We start from the raw sequence: 19,095 nt of genomic DNA on the forward strand, positions 1-19,095 counted from the left end.
AGATAGGGAGGGTTTTAAGATGTTTTAAATGTAAAATCTAGAAAAGACATTTAGCCTTTAGGTGAGAACAGTTGCTCAAAGAATTGAGGACATTGCCTTTTGCCTGCAAAGCCTAAAATATTTACTATCTGGGCCTTTACAGAAAAGGTTTGTCAACCACTGCTTTATATTTACATCTGGGACATTCATCAATCACTGAAAGAGATCAAAGAAGCTTATGGCTTCCGTGTATTTGATCATATTTTGTTTTAAAGATCTTCTAGTGCATATAGGTTTTGTTGATTCCTATAATATTTTAGATTTAGCAAATATTTTAGTAGTCTTCTGCGAAAGGGTTTGCAGAGATTTTTATAAGGCCCAATACTTAAAACAGGTCACAGCAGAGTTGTTTTAATTAAAAGGATCCAGACTTCTTGTACTGCCCATTGCCTAGCACTCCTAGCCCTCCCTTGGGTGTTCTGTGGAACCCCAAATATAGTCACTTTCAAATGGAACTGTAAGCAGTAAAGTCCTCATGTTGTAAGCAAATATCTTCAGATGCAGCCTTGGCCATGGTAGGAAGGTGTCAGCCCTCACTAGTGTGGCTCCCTCTTAGGAAGAAGCTGCCAGAAGATAGGCAAGATTTGGTTCTGGTTCTGATAAACCCAAGGATGACAGAGCCATGAGAGAAAACAGTCACAGTTTAATTCTACCAAGATCTGTTTTTCCTAAAAAGAGAAGAGCCTCAAACCCTTGAATATCTAGGCTTATGTTTTCTTAAATCCAGGTCTCTTGTTGATATATAAGTTAATGTCCAGGAGAAAAGCAAAACGTTGAAATATTGAACTTAAGGAACCCATGTGGTTACATTCCAACAGGAAAGATGCTTGCTTCCTTAAAAACACACTTTCTACTAGCAACAAAGATGCTTGAAATTCATATAACTGAAGACTAAACCCTCCATTCCACGGGCAGAGAAAAGCCTTTAAATTCCTTGAGAAAGGTTGTATGTGGACATAAATTCAGGATAACATGTAAATGACTTAGAGTCTATCTTGAAAGTAAACTAGGAGGAAACACTGAGTATCTGAAGGCAAAAATGTGAAGAGCTTCCACTTCACGGGCAAAGTGTGAAAAAAGAGGTAAGGGGATTCTATGGAGTCACAACCAAACCAAGTTCCCCATCTATGCAGGTTTTCCTGGGGCAAGTGGTAATTGCAGGCTTTGGTTCCCCGCTATAGCACAGTTCCCCCAAAGGGCTATTTTAACTTCATGGTACAGACCTAGGAAAGGGAGAGGTGTCCTGAGAGAGTTCAGAGGTGGTAAATCAGCTCTTGAGTTAGCTAGCAGAAAATTGCATTAACAACTGGATTGGCTATCTGTGCTATAAATCTGTTTCCAGAAAGCCTTCTCTGTGAAATGTTTTCAGAAGTGACATGAAATTAGAGTGGGTGGAGTTGTCTCTTCAGAATCTGAAAGGGAGGAAACATCTTTTTGTGGTCAACGTGATACAAGTAGAAGATAGCTAAGGGCTGAATAATGAGGAGTTGGAGAACCCAGTATGTTTTTTTTTTTTACTAGAACTTCAGTTTTTTTGACCAAGTCAGACTGCATTTCCAAAAAAATAGATGAGGAACACTCCTATAAGAACTTCCAGGAATGGTAGTCCATTACTGCTCCATCTTTCTTCTTTCTTTCTGTTCACCTACTCTGCTCAGAATGGGATAACATAACACACAGAGGGCAATACTGCATTTTTCACAGAGTAGTCTGAGTTATTTCCTTGTTCAAATTATTTTACTGACTTTCTGTGTAACTTAACTCTCTGCACGTGAATAAGTGTGGAGGTTAGGAGGTGAAGGAAAGAAAGCTAAGGTATGAGATTTGAGGTTAGATATGTCATGCATTGTCTGGAAAGACCCAAGAGGGCTGCATGAAATGTTGGTCCCAGAGAATTTGAGAGAGCTGCCAGATGATGCCATTCTATTTGTAACTAAATGTCTTTGTTCTGAAATGTAGATGTTTCAGAAGCTTTTCCTAACATGAAGTTAATTACACCTGGTATTTCAGAATGTTTGATGGTAACCTTTGGCATTCATGTGGATGACATCAGCCATTTTCTTCTAGTTGTGTTGCCGTGTATTCCAGAAAGGCATGTAAGCGTGTATCCTCTTCCAAACACTAATTACTTCTTTCCTGGCTATAAATCCAGCTGCATGATGTGGAAATGTAATTGGGCAGCTACATAGATATTTGGAGCTCATGTGGGAATATCTATTTGTAAGAGAACCTGCATATTCATGTAACTGTCCAGACATCAATAAATTCTCATTTTACCTTATTTATTTCTGTTCCCCAGTGAACAGCAGCGCTCTTAAGCTCAAAGTTAATAGGCATGTTCTTCAGAGTTGTACCCTCTCTTACCTTAATAGAACATCTCCCTAGCACATTTGTTTATCGGTTGCCAGGTAGCTCTCCCATCAGGTGACATGAGTATGTTTTCTTTGTCTTAGTGCACAGGTGACAGTTACCATTGTTTGCCATCAATTAGCTTGGGGTAGCATGTCAAGGATGTACAGGTAGTGTCATTTTAGTCTGACAACCACCCGATCTCGTTGAGAAGGGATTGTTTCATTATCCTCTTATCAGGGCTGCTGGATAATGATACTCTACACTGCAAAGTGGGAGGAAAAAAAAAGACAGGCAGAAAGAATAGATTTTTAGGGATTGGCAATATTAAAATTATTCATGCCTCAAGGAGAAGGGAAAGATTAGAGAGTTTACTGGGCAAACCCTTAAGAAGCTTCTTTTTCCTGATACAGATGGAATATGGAATGATACCCTTCCTGATGCAGGGAGAGAAGAAGGGGGGAAGTGCCCAGTACATTAGGAGGAAAGAAAAAGAGGAACCAGCCCCTCTACTTGTAGGCAACTAGGCAAGGACTAGCTGCTGCCTCTTTCCCCAGTCTCCAGTTAACCTCAGTAGCAGATGCAGCCTTCCAAGTGACCGTGCTGGAGCCTTTTCCTTGCTAGAAAACTCTCTAGTTTGTGGATTTAGGTCATGAGAGCATTTTCCACTGAACAGCAGTGCAGCTGAATTGTTTCATGGCGAAATACAAGGAACTGCGGAAGGTATTGGGGTCCAGATTTTCATTGTTGAGGACCAAAACTCCAGTCACCCTCTGTGTTGGTCATTTTCTTCAGAGAGACTGAGGGGAAGTCTTTTTTGAATTCTGAAAATTAACCATGACTGGATCTTTATGCTCTTGGAGAAACAAACACAAAGAAGTGCTGAAAATGTAAAAATACTTCAAGATAAACTAAGCTTCAAGGGGGCCAATTGTGTTGACATTTTAGTAACAGCCCATTTTCGCTCCTTAACAAGTGCATTCATGCATGAAAATGACTTGTTATCTTTTAAACTGAAATGCGTTATGGGTTGTAACTCAAAGGTGTGTATTATTCATGTAAGAGTACAACATGAACACTTTATAGCAACTTACGTTAGAAAAGTTGAACAAAAACACTTATTATTAGAGAGTGTGACGTATATACTCTTCTGCATTTTATTGGGTTGGCCCAAAAGTTCGTTCAGGTTTTTCCACAAGATGTTACAGTTCACAGTTGATATTTATATGCATCTCTGGGTAAGAGGCCATTCTTTATTGGAGATTTACCATTTTGGAGCAATATATGCCTTTGTCTTCTCCGTCCTATTAATTATAGGAATCATTACAATACTATAAATAACCAAGGAATAGCAACAGTGGTTTGTTGAGCACTTAACCATGGTCCAGACACTGTGCTGTTTTCAATACATTATACCTCACCATCCTGTGAGGTATTATCCTTACTTAAGATGAAGAAACTGAGCTTAGGTAAGTGACTTGCCCAAGACACATTGCTAGTAATTGGTAAAGCTCAGATTTAAACCCAGGTCTGTCTGACTCCCAGTGCATACCCTTTGTTCCTTTAATTACCACCCTGATGCTATCTCTCCCAAGTGCCCAATTTCTGGTGAGGCCAAAGGAGCTAAAATTTTCATTGCAGTTCAGCTGTTTGCTGAATCCTTCCCAGGTTCAAATTTCTCCTGGAGGGAGCCTTGGGGAGGAAAGACAGAGATAAGATTGAGCTTGCCATTTGAATGGGGCCTCTAATTCTTTTTTTAATACCTCTGGGAAAGCCAATTTAGCCCAATTTCATTGATTAGCTTACCCCTCTGTACCCAGACCCTGGAAATAATGCCCAAGAGATGAGTAGTGAGCCCATACCTCTTCACACGTACCGGCCATCAAGAGGTGAATGTGATTGCTCAGTGTCCCAGCACAGTCTGTGGGTAAGAGTGATTCCTTCTTTCCATAGAGCAGGCCCTCTATGAAGTGCAACACCATGGCATTTCGAGTAATCATAAGTGACTCCAAAAGCATATTTATTGTAACTGATTGGTGGCAACAGATCTGCCCAGCAAATCTCTTCTTAGTGCATTACTGACAGAGGCAGTGGCCTTTCAGCCCACGACATCAACATCACACTCGCTTGTGGTAACAGGTGCATATATCTGATTGTTCACAAATAACCCCTTCCTGCCTTCCTTCTTTCCCACCAGTGGATTGACATGCTCCTGACAAGCATCTGAAATCTTTATTTCAGAAAAAGCACATCTCCCATCAGCTGTTTGTTTTCCAAACCAAATAATTCAGTTAATTTCTTGCCTCAGTTAATTTTCAGAGCTGGAAAATTCTGCTCAGCCACACTGAGGTCACTTTAATGCTTTTAAGGTGGGTAGAAACAAAAATGGGAGTATACTTTTTGGACCCTGACAATTATTTTGTTGGTTAAAACTACCCATATGCATTGTGTGTCGTAGGGGTCGAGTGCCTGGTGACGCTAAGCAGCCTTTACAAATGGGGTGTGCAGGGGTTCTGATATGGTATCAGCACTCTTATGACTTTTTTTTTTTTGCATCCATCCTGCATTTGAGAGGCAAGATAGTGTGGTGGTTAGAGACATGTGATCTGAAATCAGGTTTCCCAGGTTTGAATTCCAGGTCTATTACTTACCAGCCGCATGACCTACGCTGGGTAACCTAATCAGAAACCTGATTAGGTCTCAAGTTCCTCATCACTAAACTGGAGAAAGGTTTGCAAAGTACTAAGCAAATGTTAACTATTGAATCTGGGGCACGAGGCAGGCAAGAAGATGAAATACAGCAGAGTTATGGTCCAACACCTACTGCTCAAAGTATGGTCCCCAAAGCAGCTTCAGCATTGCCTGGGACTTTGGGAATTTGATAGAAGTTCAGAATCTCAGCATTTGCTGCCTGCAAGACCTAGTGAATCAGAATCAATATTTTGCCCTGGTGAATAGTTTGCAAATTAAAGCTTGAGAAGCAGGATTCTAGCTGCCCATACAGTTTTGAACAGGAATATGCCCTCCAGTTGACTGTTTTTAATATACCTCAGCCTGCTAAGGGAGGTCTTCTTCCCTGCCCTCTAAAATAATGAAAACATAGTCGCCAAACAATGCCTATGGTAACCTTTCCTGGCTTTGGGGATGGGCCTGAGACAAGTAGACTTCATTTCAGGAAGCTGTGAACTTCTTGCCTCCCTCCAGTCACACACTGAATATGTGACAGCTGAAGTATCCCCAGGGGTGCCCTGTCCATATGCATTAGACATATAGATTAATTGTTTCCATTTGGATAGAGAGAGAGCTGCCTATTAACCCAAACTAACCTGAGCCTGTTAAAGGTTTGAGCCTAGAATGCCCTGTTCCCAGTAGCTGGTGAGATGGCATCTGGGGACCACATAGATCAACAAATGCTGCTTTGTCAAAATTAAAAAGCCCAACTGAGTCACCTCCACCTACCACTATAAGGAGATGGGGTAAGGGACTACAGTGAGCTAAGCCCCAAAGAGAAAGAAAGCCTAGTGCAGCAGGGAGGCCAGCTCCTGGTCCTCTGCTGGATGTAGGGCTCACAAATTCATCTCAAGACCAAGCTTTTATTTCCTTGGGGAGTCCACCATCTCTTAATCACAAAAGCAATAAGAATTTCCAATATGTTGCTCTGCCGTGCCTAATCAGTTGTTCCAGCTGCCAGTCATCAGTGTGGTCTAGAGGCTCACCTAAAAGCCCTCTTCCAGTCTTGAAATCAACACTGACCCCCGAGGTGACACTAGACAATGAAGACTGCCCCTGTAGGTAGCCTGTGTGTGCCGGTTGATTTGATCACAACAGTTTTGTTAGTATCGCCCTGGATGCTGGAGGCTTCAGTCCTCTTCCTTATGCTTTGACTGATAGGCCTCATTGTATGCCCCTTAGTGGAGTTTGGAAAATCACTTGTGTGTGTGGAAGGAAATTTTTCCTTTTGTGATTGACCTTACACTTGCACTCTAACATAGAGATTTTCTTCCTGAGGTTAAAAAAATCACTTGGCAAAGCTTGAGCGTTCGTCTGTATAAGTATTTGTTGTGGTGGGCAGGTCTGTGTGAAGTTCTCAGGTATTTGACTTCAACTCTTAAGAGACCAGCACCTGCCTGGTACAGAGTGAGAACTGGAAAATTCCGTTTGAGTGAAAGAATGCGTATTCTTAGACTGTAGTGAGATAGAGTCCTCGATGTATGGTTTTTTTATAGCTGGAAATTCCTAGAAGTCAGTGTAAGTAAGAGGCATTTGCTGTACCACAGTGGCAATTCCTAAGAAATGTGGACCTCTGGGAGACGTCCAGGGCAATCCTACTGAAGCCGCCACTACCTGACTCCAGAGTTGTGTCCATGTTACATGAAGATGGGAGTTGGGTGCATGCTGGAAAGCCATGCTCTGTTGTCACTCCCTCTACATCTCTGGTCATTATGTTGGTCCCAGGCAGCATCCACAGACATTGCCCTGGACTCTGCCTGCAAAGCGCTCTGCAGACACTGAGTTATAAGCGTCCACTGGGTTATTTAACCAGAGGAGAGTTTGTCCTATACTTCTCATCACATCTGTTAGAATATAGAGGCACATCACACACTTCATGTTGCTGACAGGTAATTTCTTATACCCTATGTAAGAAACTTTTCCACACAATTTTTTTTATATACTTTAAATTGAACCCTAAAGCCTCCCTTTCTTATTCTTCTGGGGTCCCCAGTCAAAGGGTCTCTGCCTGTTTCAGTGCCATTCATTGGCTGTAGCAGGGGAAGGAAGGGCTGTAGATGTGTGTTTCACTGCTGGTCAGTCAACACGTGACCTCAGCACCGCTAGAGGGCATGTTTCTGAGCCTCCAGCCCTAAAACAGACGCCTTTTATGTCCCATCTCACATCCCCTGCACCACCTTTTCCTACCAGCAGCCATGGCTATGGCAACCAGGCATAACTTGGCAGCATCCCTCCCCCCCCCCCCCCCCCCCCCCGGCCCCCAAGCCAACTGCACTGCCTTTCTGTCCTTAGGCTTCTCTGATGCCCTGGTGTTGGGCGTCTGTGAGGTGAGAACCTTTAGCCACTGTGGTACACGTACCTACTTGGAAATGTGAGAGAAGTAACACCCTTTACCAGTGGGGAACAGGAGTTGGCCAATAAATGTTCCTTTCTGTCCCTGTCCTATTCACAGAGCCCGAGATGGGCTCTAGCGGCATTTAGATTGTGTCTGTCTTCGTTTACTAAACAGACATGAGTGATGCGTTGGAGACAGTAGGCACCAAGGATGTCTGGTTCCCTAGTCTGTCAGAACCTGGCTCAGTGTCTGCCGTATGGTAGGTACCCCATAAATATTTGTGGAATAATTGGCTGCTGAGAGAGGAATGAGAAGAACACAAGTAACTCTGCACACGCAGCAAAAATATTAAAACAAGTACAGAAAGGTAGAGGACATGGCCGGCAGAAGCACAATAGCATAAATTGCCATGACATATTTGAGGTGTGGCCAGTTGTCTGATCTGGCCAGAGCTCAGGGTACCTTTTAGGATTTGGGGGCCACAAATAAGATAGTGTGTTAAAACGTTGAACACTGTTTGACGCTCTTTATTAGTAAGTCTCAGTATTTTGGTGTAATGATTTATAGCGGTCTGTTCCTCTCATTCAACTGCAACCTCCTCCAGGACAGGGACCCACGTATAGCAGAGTGGCTGGCAGGTAGTAGGCACCAAATAAACACTGAATTTAAAAAATAATGGTTGAGGATGCACGTGTGGATGCATGGGGCTGGATGGTTCGTCCTGGCTATTAAGTGGGCTGAAGGAGAGGACCTTATCCAGGCCTAACTTTCGGTGTGTGGCAGGCGGCACACAATACCAAATTTCCCAGCCTATTTCATTGCAGCTAATGCAGAAATGTGGCTAAAAGAGCTAGTGTAGGCCTTTGGGAAGCAGCACATTTTCTATTGAACCACAGAGCATGGAGTGTGCACACCAACTTTCTCTGTTGCTCATGGGTTGTAAACAGCAAGGCAGCACTTCCCTGTGATAAACACACAAACATACATACAAAAATATCTCCAGGGGGCAATAAGTGATGGGTGCATTCAGCAACTACAACAAAATAAGTAGGAGAGCTCACGTTTCTACATTAAGGCAGAAAAAAATTAGCTGTGTTTCTACAGTGTCTCTGTGACCTCTTATTATTCCATTAGTTTTTGGAATAGTATATAAAACACCAAGCTTCATGCTGACAAACACTGTATTGAAACTATTGCCACAGTCAATCCAAACAGCCTTCTCCCGTGGGTAAAATTATTATTTGGAATACAAGCAGAATGTGGTTGCCTGAGTGAACTGAACATAAATGAGGTAGTGATTCATAAGGTGACTCTAGCGAGTTTGCAAATGTGCAACTTTTCTGGAGGCTGACACACAGCAGAAGCTCTGTGTTGCCCTTTTGAGCTGGTAAGCATTTTCTAGTCTCACCACCGCTTCAGGACTTGGAAGACTGTGGAGGATGCAGACGTCTGAGGACAAGAGTTAACCTGACACAGTGCTGACTTACCAAAAATAAAACCTTCAAATCAGATCACACTCCTGTCAGTAGCTTTTTGAGCGGGAAGATGATAATTCTGCTTCTTCACATGTTCCTTTAAGTACTTGAACTCTTGTTCCATTGGATTAAGCTTTTGGGGGCTGGGTCATCTGGAGTATTAATTCTATCCTGGAGAGGTTGGAGAAAAATGGTGCTGGTCTAAAAATACAGCTCCCTGAACTTTTAAACCTTCAAATCTCTTTGATTATGTGGCTGCTTTTTCTTAATCCTGAACCTGATTTTTAAAATTTTTTTAAATCCATTTATTCTTTGATATCAGTAGAGTAAGTTCAAAAAGAGCAAAGATGGGTATAAAGCTCAGCATCGCTTTGTGTAGAGGAGGAAGTTGAAGAGAGTCAGCATAATGATGCTGGTATGATTGTAGCATAATGAGATGTCTGCTGAGTAGGTCCAGACACTGAGAAAGCCTCTCTGATAGTGATAGACTCCTGAAGTGACAAGCCCCAGTTTCTTCTGTGACATGGTACCAATTAGCTGATCTAAATGGGCACATATTTAAGTTTTAGGTCACATACAGTTCTCAAAGGCTAGGCTGCCCCCAAGAATAAGGCTATAACTCACTCTCTGTATCTTAATAGACAACAGTGGGAGAAGATCCTGGAGCTGCGTTTGAGGCCCCTTTCCCATACTTTATGGTGTTGAGAGAGGACTCATTTTTGATGGATACCAAGTACATTTATCCGTCACACCACTAGGAAATGCCCGGGGTCAGTTAGACTGACGTTAAAAGAGTGTAGGATCCTGCATTGGTACTAGGGTCAGGGGAAGCTCTGTTCTCATTGCATTGATTTAGCAGTGACAGGGAGACCAGGCCTGACCCACAGCACCTCGCAGCAGCGCTGGGAAGAGGAAGAAGGCCTGTGCTGTGTCCTTCTGGGTCAGCAGACCACACATGCTGTTACCTGACTCTCATCCCCTGTGACTGAAAAGCGCTAATACAGAGACCTTCGCCCAGGTGCAAACATTACAAGACTGACTAATTATACAGTGTCCAGATAGGGGACTTGCCGGGCAGGGCAGCTCTCATGAGACAAACCATGAACGTCAGCCTGGAATGAGCTGAACGTGAACTCCTCAGGCAGCAGTAAAGGCACATTAGCCGGGGAACCTGTTCCACCATGAAAACAAAAGCTGTGTATATCCAATAAGGGGAGAACTGTTCCCTTAAAACCACCAAGAGGAAAACAAACAAGCCCCTAAAATATGCTTGCTGTCAGCCTTCAGTATTAAAAAAAAATGTGTGCTTCATTCGGGGCGCAGTCTGATCCTTGTTCTCCCTTGATTTCAGCTTCCATTTTCTCCAGCAATCACTCAAGCCGAAGCGGAACAGCTGCTGGGGCCGTGCCACCCCCACATCCTGTCAGTCACCCTTCTCCGGGACATAATGTACAGGGGAGCCCCCACAACCCCTCCTCCCAGTTACCTCCACTCACAGCTGTGGACGCGGGAGCTGAGAGGTAAGGCCATCTGTCTCTCTCTTCTAATAGGTGGCGCCGCCAAACCTCCCTCTGCCGAGAAGAGCTTCAACAGTTGCTGAATTTTATTAATAATCCATTGGTGGGTTGAATTACCCAAAGGTGACATTTTAAAAGTACACGCACAAAGCACGTGAATCAAATATCTCATTATCTGTTTTATTTTCCATGGGGAAAAAAATGAAGATACTGGCAATAGCCAAACGAAGTGTCTGATGCTGGGAAAATGCATCAGAATTTTCCTGTCTTTCCTCAGTTTGTTTCAAGGATTCAATTTTAAGGTAATGTCCATACAGATTGAAATGCTTTCCAGATGTGAGATGGTGCCTTCAGCACATAGGTCAGTAGCATTATCTTAAAAGTATAGCATAAAAGGGCACAGGATTCTATATGCACTACCAGGAAGGTGCCATTCACTGAATACTTTGTGTTGATACCACCCTCATAAAGAGTTCCTGGGTAAAATTTTAAAATCTTGACACTTCCGTCCCTGACACTCAGCCCTCCAGTGCTGTGGACAGTGTGCCTCTCCTGTCACTCTCGTCTCCACTTGTCATTCTGGCTTGAATTGACTTACGGAGGGGTTACTCCTAGACATCCACAGGGCAAAAGTTCTTGTGGGCACCCCTACGCATTCCTGGAGTAGTAGGTGTTTGGTAGACAAAATAATGGGTTGAATAGGCATCAGGAATAAAAGTTTTGAATCTTTGATTTCACCAGCAATCTGTGGTTTTGTTGGTGTTGGCCTGGTGTAAGAGTTTTTTAATGTGTTTTTAAGTCCATTAAGCCATATTTTAAAAATTTATGCCTACCCTTTATTAATACATCTGTTCATTTAAGCATCTTTTGAGTACTTGCTGTGTGTCAAACATTTTGCTGAAGATGCAAAGAAGATTAAAACCTGGTCCTGCCATTACAGGATCTAGTGGTAAGGACAGACATGCAAACAACATATAGTAATGCTGGTTGGATAAATGATATAACAAAGATGCCACAGGAGCTCTATCTCTGCCTGGGGGAGGGAGGCAAAAGAAAGAGGGATCTAGGCATTACGGGAAGATTAAGCCTTTTCCAGATGGATAAATGGGGAACAGCATCCAAGGTAGCCACAGAGCGACAAGGTAGCCAGACATGAGAGGGACAAGGAGGGAGGAAGGTGCCAGTAACTCAAGTGGCATCATCAGGTAGACATGGCTGATGAAGTCACGTAAGACTGGATTGGCTCATGTGGAACTACGTATTTTATGCTAAAGTTTTTACCCCTTCTCCTGTTAAGCGAAAAACCATTCCAGGTCCTTTATTAGGAGAGAAACACATCAGATTGTCATTTTAGAGAAGGAACTCAGGTGACAAGATGGTAAAGTAATAGAGGCTTGAAATAGGGATGAGAGGGAGGGAAAATAAGAAGGATGTTATTGTAGGAGTCCTTGTGAACAATATGAGGACCTGAACTAAGGCAAAGCAGTAAGGATGGAGACTTTATTCAAGGACTATTAGTTAAGAGGCAGAATCACTAAGTATTAATGTATGTGTGGCGTAAAGAGGAGGGACCGAAATTCATTCCTGAGTTACACCCTGAGACATCAAGGTGGAAAGTGGTGCCATTAAGAGAGGAAAAGAGGGAAAGAAGGAATGATAATAAATGGACTTTAGGGTTTTGACTTTTGGGTGGTTGTAAAACATCCGTGTGGATGTGTTTGATAGGCAATTGAAACACCAATCAGAATGTGTTAGATTTATCCTACCACTTCTATGTACATGGTTAAGTGTAAACAAATTATTAGCCTTCTCCCACAGGATCTGTCAGCGAAGCAAGGCAGATGATAATCATCTATTAAGTTCACAGACTTTCCGGGTATTGGATATATTTCTGTAAGTTCAGATGAACTTACTCATTTTAAGATTTTATTTAGTTTCCAGTTGGGTTTTAAGTTACATTATCCACGAGTTTTTCATCATCCCATTTCACTCTGCCTGGCCAAGAATCATACCCTACAAGGTAGGGAAGTTAAGAAACCATCCACAGGGACGTCCTCCTCTTTGTCTCATTATTAGTAGTTATAATGACTTTACAAGAACGTAAGAAAAAAGTAACCTGTGCGTCTTCTTTTTCATACGCACCCTTTAAAAGAATAAATGTAGAGAAAGATTTTAGCCATTATTAGAGTCAAAAACAACAACAACCCAAACACTTAATTAAATCCCAGCTCCCACAGTTGCTGATTGTGTTCCCTAGATGCTCCTGCTGTTTGGGTTGTTTCTGGTTTGGTTTTCAACATTTCATTTTGTTTTATTTTATAATTTTTTTCAATTCCGTCTTTTGAATGTCGATACCATATTAAAAAACTCTAAGAATGGCACAGTGAACACCCATTACACTGCACCCACATTCACCCATTGCTAACATTTTGCCACCTTCTCTCTCTCTGTCTCTGACTTGAGGGATGCTTTGCTTGCTTGCCTGTTGTTTCTGAACCAGTCTGAGAGATTGTTGGGAATATCAATGAGCTTTAACCCTAATTACGTTAGGAGAGATCTAAGAAGGACATTTCTCCTACATAATCACAATGTAATTATCACACTCAGGAAATTTAACATTGGTAAAGTGTTATTATCTAATATGCAACCAATATTCAAATTTCTCCAATTCTGTGAATAAAGTTCTTTATAGCTAGAGGGGTTTTTTGTCTTTTCTTTTTATGATCCAGGATCTAATAAGGATCACAGTTCTCATTTCTTTTTAGTCTTTTTTACTCTAATGAAGTTTCCCAGCTTTTAAAAAATTATCATCTTCATTATTATTATTATTGTTTTTTTCATGACACTGACAGTTTTGGAAGAACTGAGGACATTTATTTTGCAGAATGCTCCACAATTTGGACTTGTCTCATTTTTTTCCTCCTGAACAGATTTGTTCATTTTTGTCAAGAATAGCACATAGGTGATGGGGTGTTGCTTAGCTCTCTTGAGCCTTAGTTTGCACCTCATGGGGAAGTAGGATGAGATGAACCAAAGCAGGTAGAGCGCCTAGCTTGTTGCATGGCACGAGGACAGGCAAGCTTGGCATGGCTGAGAGATTCCGGTTTGGAAGCCAGAGGATGTTGTCAAATGCTTGCAGTGGTTGATAATATAAATCACGGAAGAGTAAATGAAGAGGCAGAGAAGGCAGTGTACTTTGTATGGCTGGGCGGATGAAGTGGATGTTTTCACTTTTGTGGCTTTGCCTTGCTGCTCTGCTCTCCCCGCAGGATGTGTGGCCCATTCCTATACCAGCCCAGCTGAAAGGAGCAAGGGCATGGAGCGTTATCTCTTCCAGTAAGGTTTGGAGATGAGGACGGCTTGAAACAGCCCTGAATTATTCACTGTGCTTGCATTAGTGTCCAGCATAAAAACACTAAGAGGAAATGTGCTTACCTTCCGCTTTGGGTTTATATATCTTGCCTCTGTTTGCCTGGGAAATCCCCCAGTAAAAACTCCAGCAGTTTTCCTAACGGAAATAACTTTATCACACTTTGCGATTTTTAGTGGGAAATTGGCATTTTTATCCTGCTTTGCAGGCATTGATTCATCATTTATTTAGTTTTAACTTGTTAATAAAATGGACTGAGTCACTGTCATAAGTCAAGAAAGGTCCACCACATCTATCCAGTTAGCATCAGGTTCTTTGATCCTTACCACCGTAAAATAAAGTAAATACAAGTTCTCTCAGTTTGACGAGGTTCCATTTTTATTTTGAAATATTATCTGAATGACACATCATTTCAGGGATTTAAACCGAACCACACCACATCACCTAATGTTGATTTAAAATTATTATTATGGGAAGTGGTGTATTACTATGTCATGTTAAATGAGCCAGTGGTACTTTATGACAGTGGCTTCCCATAAGAGAAACCCAGCATCTTCCAAAATGTTAATTTACTGGGTTTCAAAGTATGTTTGTCAGACCAGAGAAAACAAACATTGATGGAAGTCTCTTTTTGAGATGGAGAAATGTTGCAATCCCAGGAATAAGTCAGCTAGATTTATCACTCATCTTGTCCAAGAGCATATCAGCTGCCTCTCTCCATTCTGAAGAAGGCCACAACTATGGTGTGCTCTGTAGAACAAGTGACAGAGTTTAGGGGACTTGTGGATTTAGCAATGTGGAGCAACACATAAAGGGCTTCCTATGAGCCCCACCCCTGAGCGATAAAAGACTTGAAAACAAGGAATGAGTGTGCTCTCCCTGGGGAGAATACATTCTACTACAGGAATCAATAGCAGAGAATGTTGGGGACAACTATTTTTGAGAAAGTAATGTAAACACCTTAACCAAATAAGGTGTTGAGATTAATTAATAATAATTAAATAATAATTAAATGTCAGTTTCTTGTGTCTGTATGAAATATTGGGGAGCCTTACTGTTTTCCATTCATACAGATGTGATACTGCTAGAATTTTAGGGACTTCGATATATGTGCAGTCTTTCTATGCCTTTGGGTAACCAGGGCTGGTCTTCACAGATAGCATTTTCTAATTCACCATTGGGAACATATTGTAGCTTTCCAGGATGCCAAGGGGTTAAAAATAGCAGTTGTTTTCTATGTAATGTCTTTGCAGTTATGTAAAGTTCTTTATCTCTAGTCCAACCAACCTGCCCACTGACTTAGTTTGGTTGTTTCTGCATCTTAATTCAGGATCCTTCTCTACCTAAAGAGACAATAAGGATAATTCCCTCATTATCTTATTCTTGTCTAAATGTTGTCATCCTGGAGCTTGGCTTAGTTCTCAACCCAGAAAGCCTCCTTGCCTCTTGCAGCTCCCTAGTTAAATCGCTGGGTCCTTATTATCTGCCTCATTTATTTTCCATTTCCCAGATGTCCACTTGCTAACTGGATAATCAGTTCTTTGAGGGCAGGAACCTAAAGTTTCCTTGTAACCTCCAGGGTTCCTGTTCTGCTCTTCACAATGGTAGATACTAAGGAGGGTTTGATGAGGGAAAAGGACCAGTGAGGGGGATGCCTAGGAAACAGGGGATCATTGCCAACTCCCACTGCCCAGGTGGGAGGTACCTAGAAAAGATTACTCCCCTTAATTCATTGGTCTGAAGGGCAGTGACCTCATACTCAAAGCTCCAGCATTCCATATAACCTACATACTTCTGTACAATACGTGGTTGCTCTAATATACACATTCACGCGCGCGCGCGCACACACACACACACACGCACACACACAGTGCTAGGAGTCTCTGGCCACCACCCATTGCTGGGCTTCCCTTTGCTTTCCTGTGGTTTTTAATACTAGATACTCAATACTATTCTCACATATTTACATCTGTAGCACCTGAATAGCTCAAAACTAGGCCTGCTGCTTTGCTGTCCTTCCCTCACCATGACTTTCAAAGTAAACAGAGACACTGATATGTTCTCCCACTCAGCTTTTCCATAGACACACACATTCTCTCTCTCTCTCTCACTGTCTCTCTCTCCACATAATCTTTTCTCTCTCTTTTTGATCTTCTAGTATGTGTGCAGTAATGGCTAGAATCATAAGCATCATATAAAATATTAAAGTTTATCAAAATCAATCCTAACATTGAGGGTCGTTTCTCAAGTCATTCAGTTAGCTGGTGTTTGGGCACCAGGCAGTACACGGGACACAGAGGATTTAGTGGTCAACAAGACTGACAGGAGCCCTGCCCTCTCAAAGCACCCAGTCCAATGAGAGCTAACCCAGTCAATAGGTGGTCACAATTTAGGGTGTTATGAAGGGGCAATGCAGCAGGCCATGGAGGCACACAGAAAGAGCACCTAACCCGAAATTGGGGAGGGAGGAATAGAAGAGGAAATGTCTCCCGGAAATCTGAAGGTCTAGAGGACCCAGCCAGGCAACATCATATATACAAAAGCTAAAAGGAGAGAAAGCAAGCGAGGGTGGAGCTTCATACATAAATGCGGGAGGAAGCTTGTGAACTGCATTAAGGAGCTTGGGCTTTTTCTAGAGAACAGGCTTTTGTGTATTTGGCTAAGACAGGTACCCTGGTGATTCTGGCATACACTTCAAAGTCCTCCATGTCCTGTTACCAACCCAGCAACACTTTGGAACATATTCTGTGCCCACCAGAAGAAGAAATGATGAAGAATGTACAAGTGATTTGTCTGGTTCAGGCAGACAAAGGCCGCCCTTTCCAAACCCTAGACCGGTAAGGCAACACAATGGGTTTTGTGTTGTTTTCCTTATTAACACAATTTGTAAAGACAGTTTTGTCCCCTGCAATTCCAAGCTTGTATTTTACATACTCATGACCTATTTAAGAGGATTTTTGTGGATGGTGTTAAGAAGTGTTCTAATTTCATTCTTTTACACGTAGCTGTCCAGTTTTCCCAACACCACTTATTGAAGAGGCTGCCTTTACTCCATTGTATATCCTTGCCTCCTTTGTCATAGATTAGTTGACCATAGTTTATCTCTGGGCTTTCTATCCTGTTCCACAGATCTATACTGCTATTTTTGTACCAGTACCACATTGTATAGATCACTGTGGCCTTGTAGTATAGTTTGAAGTCAGGAAGCCTGATTCCGGCAACTCCGTCTTTCCTTCTCAAGATTGCTTTGGCTATCTGGGGTCTTTTGCGTTTCTATACAAATCGTAAGATTTCTTGTTCTAGTTCTGTGAAAAATGCCATTGGTAATTTGATCGGGATTGCATTGCATCTGTAAATTGCTTTGGGTAGTATAGTCATTTTCACAATGTTGATTCTTCCAATCCAAGAACATGGTATGTCCCTCCATCTGTTTGTGTCGTCTTTGATTTCTTTCATTAGCGTCTTACAGTTTTCTGAGTAGAGGTCTTTTACCTCCTTGGTTAGGTTTATTCCTAGGTATTTGATTCTTTTTGTTGCAATGGTGAATGGGATTGTTTCCTGAATTTCCTTTTTTGATCTTTCATTGTTAGTGTATAGAAATGCAAGAGTGTTAATTTTGTATCCTGTAACTTTACTGAATTCATTGATGAGCTCAAATAGTTTTCTGGTGACATCTCTAGGATTTTCTATGTATAATATCATGTCATCTGCGAACAGTGACAGTTTTACTTCTTCTTTTCCAGTTTGGATTCCTTTTATTTCCTTTTCTTTTCTGATTGCTGTGGCAAGGACTTCCAAAACTATGTTGAATAGTAGTGGCGAGAATGGACATCCTTGTCTTGTTTCTGATCTTAGAGAGAATGCTTTCAGTTTTTCACCATTGAGAATGATGTTTGCTGTGGGTTTGTCATACATGGCCTTTATTATGTTGAGGTAGGTTCCCTCTATGCAAACCTTCTGGAGAGTTTTTATCATAAATGCGTGTTGAATTTTGTCAAAAGCTTTTTCTGCATCTATTGAGATGATCATGTGGTTTTTATCCTTCAGTTTGTTCATATGATGTATCACATTGACTGATTTGCATATATGGAAGAATCCTTGCGTTCCAGGGATAAACCCCACTTGCTCATGGTGTGTGATCCTTTTAATGTGTTGTTGGATTCTGCTGGCTAGTATTTTGTTGAGGATTTTTGCATCTAAATTCATCAGTGATATTGGTCTGTAATTTTCTTCTTTTGTAGTATCTTTGTCTGGTTTTGGTATCAGGGTGATGTTGGCCTCATAAAATGAGTTTGGGAGTGTTCCTTCCTCTGCAATGTTTTGGAAGAGCTTGAGAAGGATAGGTGTTAGCTATTCTCTAAATGCTTGATAAAATTCACCTGTGAATCTGTCTTGTCCTGGACTTTTATTTGTTGGGAGATTTTTAATCACAGTTTCCATTTCATTACTTGTGATTGGTCTGTTCGTATTTTCTGTTTCTTCCTGATTCAGTCTTGGAAGGTTATACCTTTCTAAGAATCTGTCCATTTATCCAGGTTGTCCATTTTATTCGCATATATTTGCTTGTAGTTGTCTCTTATGGTGCTTTTTATTTCTGCGGTGCCTGTTGTAACTTCTCCTGTTTCATTTGTAATTTTATTGATGTGAGTCCTCTCCCTCTTTTTCTTGATGAGTCTTGCTAGAGGTTTATCAATTTAATTTATCTTCTGAAAGAACCAGCTTTTGGTTTTATTGATTTTTGCTATTGTTTTCTTTGTTTCTATTTCATTTATTTCTGTTCTGATTTTTATGATTTCTCTCCATCTACTGACTTTGGGTTTTGTTTGCTCTTCTTTCTCTAGTTTCTTTAGGTGTAAGGTTAGATTGTTTATTTGGGATTTTTCTTGTTTCTTGAGGTAGGATTGTATTGCTATAAACGTCCCTCTTAGAACTGCCTTTGCTGTGTTCCATAGGTTTTGGATTCTTGTGTTTTCATTGTCATTTGTCTCTAGGTATTTTTTGATTTCCTCTTTGATTTCTTCCGTGATCTCTTGGTTATTTAGTAGCATATTGTTTAGCCTCCATGTGTTTGTGTTTTTTTACAGTTTTTATCTTGTAATTGATTTCTAATTTTGTAGCATTGGGGTTGGAAAAGATGCTTGATATGATTTCAATTTTCTTGAATTTACCAAGGCTTGATTTATGACCCAAAATGTGATCTATCCTGGAGAATGCTCCATGTACACTTGAGAAGAATGTGTAATCTGCTGTTTGGGGATGTACTGTCCTATAGATATCTAT

The 19,095-nt window shown here is 41.5% G+C and overlaps 1 protein-coding gene across 1 annotated transcript in view; it reads left to right on the forward strand.

Moving 5' to 3' along the window:
- The window catches only part of GLIS3 (GLIS family zinc finger 3), a 467,139-nt gene that overhangs the window by 398,636 nt on the left and 49,408 nt on the right, over positions 1-19,095 (forward strand). The window contains exon 8 of the mRNA XM_057721332.1: positions 10,280-10,448. Within this exon, the coding sequence (XP_057577315.1) occupies positions 10,280-10,448 (169 nt within the window). The remainder of the gene's footprint in view (positions 1-10,279; positions 10,449-19,095) is intronic.

Source organism: Hippopotamus amphibius, chromosome 2, assembly GCF_030028045.1.
Source record: "Hippopotamus amphibius kiboko isolate mHipAmp2 chromosome 2, mHipAmp2.hap2, whole genome shotgun sequence".
NCBI lineage: Eukaryota > Metazoa > Chordata > Mammalia > Artiodactyla > Hippopotamidae > Hippopotamus > Hippopotamus amphibius.